Consider the following 6,108-nt stretch of genomic DNA (forward strand, 5'->3'; position numbering starts at 1 on the left):
ACCCACGCAAATGCGTGAGCCGCTTGACAATTTTTATACACAATATTGCAAAAGTCATGAATACTAAAAGATATTTATTTGATCTATATATAGAAACAAGCTTTTATAAGGAATCCATAAATGCAAAATCTTGAGGTCTAACAATGAAGAAATTAATTTTGGAAAATTTTCTCATACCACAATCTAAAATTATACCTTTTTTCGAGGGGGACATCTTCTAAGGATTAATTTCATAGTTTTTATAAAATCTTGAAAAATTCATAATAATAGGAACCAAATTAATTTTAACCATTGCCTGAACATCTCAATATCTTAATTTAATAAGATCCAAAAATAATTAATTTTGATAAAAATACAATTCCATTACATCGGATTTACAAAAACATATATAGAATTCATAAATAATAAAATCTAAATAAAAATGTATCTACAACTCATAAATTAATTTATAGTTATCTCATATCACTACATAAAAATCTTTATCTCCTTTTGCATCAAACTTACAAAAACTTTAACGAGATCCTTAAATAATAATAAAATCTGAATGAAATACTTATATGAAAAAAAAAATACAATGAATATATTAATTTAAATATATCTTACATCATTGTCTAAATTTTTTTTTATCTCCCTTTACATAAAAATTACAAAAACTTGCGTAGGACCCATAAATAATGAAATTTGAATTAATTAATAAAATCTACCCTTGCAGGCCTAGGCACACCTGCCCTTGCTTAGGCCCTAGGAACTAGTCCATTATGTTCAGACTTTTGGACTTGTTTTTAAAGGGCTTTACTTTATTTTTTTTAACGTCATTTTCATAAAACCTAAACTAAAAAATTTATTTTTTTTAAAAATTCATACATAAATAATTGTTTTTTAGATTATGGCGGGATAAATATTAATTTTGCTTAATTTTTTTTTAAAGTGTAGATTTTTAATGAAGTTATCTCGGTCTCATAATGTAAGTTGAGAATTTTGTACGTTAACCCGGATTGACTTGATTTTTTTTTATTTTTTTATAATTAATTTTTTATAATTTTATATTTCGACAATGGGCTGGTTAAAAAATTGCCTTTGTATATTTTTATTTATTTATTTTATATGGGAGGATCCTGTTTTCATGACTTGAGTCACATGTTTGACTTTTTTTTTCTAGGTTTACTCAAGTTATTTTTTCAAATTGGATTTTTTTTTAATTTTTATCCGTTAATATTTGATTGAATGAAATACTTGGGCTTCCTAATTTATATAAATTTACGTTTTATGAGGTTATCACGATCTTATGACTTAAATTGCGGGTTGATCCAGATCGATTTAATATATTATCATCTTAATTTTCTTTTAATGTTATCCTGTATGTCATAATCTTAGTATTTGAAAAGCGTATAATCTAGCATGCATCATATTTTAGGCTTCTTAGCATCTTTACATTTATTACACTTAAAAAAAAAAGATTTGATCTAGAACGAGAACATAGCACGAGTCAAAGAGCTAGTAATTAATGAATGTGAACAAAAAAACATATTAATTTATAGTTATCTCAAACCGCTCATTAAACCGTTCATCTCCCGATATATTGAAGTTATTAAAACTTAAATAAGATCCATAAATAATGAGATTTAAACAAAAGATAATTCCATTATATCGGATTTATAAACACTTATATAGAGTTCATATATAGGAAATCTAAACAAAACATGTAAATTGTACAACGGATATATTAAATTAAAATTATCTCATATAATTATTTAAAATTTTATTTTTTTTATCGATCAAGCTTACAAACACTTATATGATATCCATAAATAATGATATTTGAACAAAAAAAAAAATAAAAGATTCCACTACATCATACTTACAAATATTTATATGGAATCATAATAATGAAATCTAAAAAAAAAAACATAGCAAAAATATTATTATTTTTTTCAAAAAATTATATCACGTACACTAGAGTCTAGATTTTTCTTTTCCTGCAGGAACACTTTTTAATTAGGCTTGATTAAGAATTTCTTTAATATTGTCATCTATTTTATTATAATATATTTAAAACAATTACTATAATTAAATTTGATGATTGTGTAAAAGAATTTAGAGTGAGTTTATATTTTAAAAAATAATGAATAAATAAACAACTTTTCATGAAGTTTAAATATATATTCAAGGTGCTTTCGTGTATATTAGCTTGAATTTAAATGCCAAACGAGAACCTAACAACTATATATTAATTAACATACGTTGGAATAATTAATTTATATATAATCTTGTCAATATATCTATATATTGCTTATGCAAGGATAAGGGAACAATATTCGGATAACAGAGAAGGATAAAATTTGTGCTTATCTGTGGTATAGTACTGAATTATACCGTTTTTTTTTGTCATATACATCATCACCATGCAAAACAATATCTAGAATTTACTTGATTTCCTTTTATTGGTATCGAGTAAATCTTATCTTTTCAAGGGATATATTGGCATATTAAATGATGGCTGTGTGTGCCAATTTTTCAAGTGATGGGTTAATAAATTTAAATACCCAATATATTTATAGTATATTATGAAAAAAAAAATACTACATACATAAAATAATTAATCACTTGTAAGATTATGGTTAATTACCCATAAATAAATAAATATTAATTATAATTGCAAGATGATGAACCTTGGATATACATTAGGACTTATCACCGGGGCTACACTACAAGAATATACAACCATAATTAGCAAAAATAGCACACAGCTTTTACAACACTTAAATGTCTGAATAAGGGAACAGATAAGCAAATCTAAAAAAAACAGCATAATTCATGTATTTTACCCATTAATCAAAGATAAGGCATTGCCCATGATATACACTCCTACCAACTCTCCACACGATGCCACAGATTTTTTAAATTATTTGTGTATCTAAATATATATTCTTAATTCCAATATAGGTATGCAACCTTGATAGTACTTGCCAAATAAATCAAAATGTCCAGCGAAGGAATTGACAAAATGCACCGTAATCTTGCTGTGGGGTTACGCATGAGCATCTCTCCAACCTATATATAGAGGGTAGAGTGTTTGAGGAAAGATATACCCAGACCAAGAATCTTACCCCCCAACCTAGCCATGACTAGAAAGAAGGTGAAGCTTGCATATATCTGTAATGATTCTGCAAGGAAAGCCACCTTCAAGAAAAGGAAGAAGGGCCTAATGAAGAAGGTGAGCGAGTTAAGCACCCTTTGTGGTATTGATGCTTGTGCTATCGTTTATAGCCCTTATGACTCTCAACCTGAGGTTTGGCCCTCTCCTCTAGGGGTCCAAAGAGTGGTTACTAAGTTCAAAACCATGCCAGAAATCGAGCAAGGTAAGAAAATGGTGAATCAAGAGAGTTTCTTGAGACAAAGGATCACCAAATCCTGTGATCACATCAAGAAACAGCGGAAGGACAACCGTGAGAAGGAGGTCACCCATGCTATGTTCCACTGCCTGGGTGGAAATGTTAGCTTGGGTAACCTGCATATGATGGACTTGAATGACCTTGGATGGATGATTGACCATAGCTTGAGGGACATCGACATGACCCTAAACAATGGGAGTGGCAGTGGCACTAGCCATACCTCTCAATTGGAAGCAGCTGCAACCACTGGGGCTGGACCTAGCAGTGCTAGAGAGCAAGCGCCGGAGTCATCTCAGATGGTTACTAATGATTTTGAGGTTAATGTGGGTGCCATGCAGAGGCAGGAATGGTTCATGGACTTGATGACCCCTCAAGAGCATATGGGGTTTGGCGGGGAAGACATGGTGCTGCCTTCTGGGGATAACAGCCAGAATGGACTTTGGACCAATTCATTTTTCCCTTGAAATGGTTAATTAATTTGCTTTCTTAATTATGAATTGTCTTTAATTTCCTGAGCTTTTTTAGCTATTGTTTGGACACAGTTTCATTACAGTATTTTACTTATGAATAAATTTCTTGTCTACCAAATCTACATGAATTATAATATGTTCATGGTATTTCGATTGCTTGTTTCTATCTTTTCTCTGATTTAATTTCAAATATTATATATCGTGTCATCCATTATCAATTCTTGAATCAAATATTATGATTGGTTGACATGATGGAATATATAATCAAATCAAAACATTTTCTTACAACAATATTATCACTCTACATATTCTAATTAAAGCAGGGAGTATGAACATGCAGACAAATTTAATAAGATTTAACACTGCATTTTCCCATTTGAAACAAATGATTTCTCACCAGATATAATATAAACTAAGGATTTTATAAGGCCTAATTATTTTATTTTTAGCCAAACTGATTATGCAGATTTATAGGATCTAATTATATAATTAATGTGAAAACACAAAAAAATAATTGATCTAGGGCAATAGACAAACAGCACTGTTATACAACTCAGTAACTAGAAAAACATTGAGAGAAGGAATTTGGAAGAAAAATATTTATGTATATGTCCAAATTAATGAACCTCTTTTACTGATCTGTAGGATCAGTACTATGGAAACTGTCCTGCCTGTTATCTCTGTTACATCATGATATATATATTAAAAAAAAAAAAACAGAGAGAGAGAGGGGGGGGGGGGGGAGAGGAAGAAGAAGGATCAATGAGTAGGCAACTTAATTAATTAATAGTCATATATGGTCTAAATATAATGCAATGAACACAAATACAATGCAAAAGTCATGAAAACTAGAAGGTATTAATTTATATATTTTTTGGAATGAAGATATTAATTTTGGAAAATATTAAGGTCTAACAATGAAGATATTAATTTTGGAAAATCTTCTCATACCTCTATCTAAAACTACACCTTTCTTCGAGGGCCATAATTTTAAGGATTAATTAATTTAAAAATCTCTTATAAGATTTTGAAAATTGATAATAATAGGAACTAAATTAATTAGTTTTACAACAGAGAAAATTCTGGTGTTGTCCGAACATATATCTTTAATTAAGATCTTCATATTCATGATCTTGTTAATTACATTAAACTCATAAACATAAATGAGATACATGAATAATAAAATTTGAACAAAATACGATTTTATTATATGAGACTTATAGAAACTTAATTATATAGAATTCATAAATAAAGAAACATAAGCAATATACATACATACATACATACATACATACATACATACATACATACATACATACATACATACATGACACACACAACTAATACATTAATTTGAATTAGTTATCTCATATCAATATTGTAACAACTCTTACATCAAACTTAGAAAAACTTTTAAGATATCTCATGTCATTGTCTACAATTTTTATCTTCCTTCACATCAAGCTTACAAAAGCTTGCATACAAATCCATAAATAATAAAATCTAAATAAATGACGAACTCATTACATCGCACTTACAAGAATGTCACGGGGTTAATTTTTCATTCCAAAAATAGATCTTGTGCGACAGTCTAGTCTCATCAGATTCAGCCTTTCCCTCACTGATTTACTCGTGTTTTGCCTACAACTAGTTTGTCCCACAAACTCAAGAGATTACCCACACTTTTTCAATATTACAAGCACACAGAATAACACAAATAAATAGAAGCAGAATGCACAACCCAAACAACCAAAAATGTCAAGCACCTATGTAAGATTTTCATATCATTTTACATCAAACTTGAGATTCTAAAATAATAAAATCTGAATAATTTAAAGATATCTCATACTGCCCTCTAATTTTTCTTATCTATCTTTATATCAAACGTTTTTTTAAAAATCTTGCATGGAATCTATAAATTATAAATTTGAACAAAAGACAGTTCCGTTACATAAGATCTATATAAAATCTAAATAAAAGACTGTCCATTAATATCATTCCTACAGACATTTGTATGGGATTCATAAATAATAAGATTTAAAACAAATTTTATGTGCAACAAATATATAAATTTAAAGTTATCATATACCATTGTCTTAAATTCTTTCATCTCCCTTTACATCAAACTTACAAACACTTGCATGGAATCATAAATAATAAAATCTGAAGAGAAGTTGATATTGTGACATTGGAATTACAAATTTATATACATGCAAAATTTTTAAATAATAAATTTAAACAAGAAA

The 6,108-nt window shown here is 28.5% G+C and overlaps 1 protein-coding gene across 1 annotated transcript; it reads left to right on the forward strand.

Annotated features, from left to right (window-relative positions):
• Positions 1-3,101: 3,101 nt before the first annotated feature.
• On the forward strand, positions 3,102-3,925 carry LOC7478870 (agamous-like MADS-box protein AGL80). Its single transcript, XM_002318886.4, has one exon. It carries the CDS (start codon positions 3,122-3,124, stop codon positions 3,854-3,856), a length of 735 nt encoding a protein of 244 aa, XP_002318922.3. The 5' UTR covers positions 3,102-3,121; the 3' UTR covers positions 3,857-3,925.
• Positions 3,926-6,108: the final 2,183 nt, after the last annotated feature.

Source organism: Populus trichocarpa, chromosome 13 (genome assembly GCF_000002775.5).
Source record: "Populus trichocarpa isolate Nisqually-1 chromosome 13, P.trichocarpa_v4.1, whole genome shotgun sequence".
Lineage (NCBI taxonomy): Eukaryota > Viridiplantae > Streptophyta > Magnoliopsida > Malpighiales > Salicaceae > Populus > Populus trichocarpa.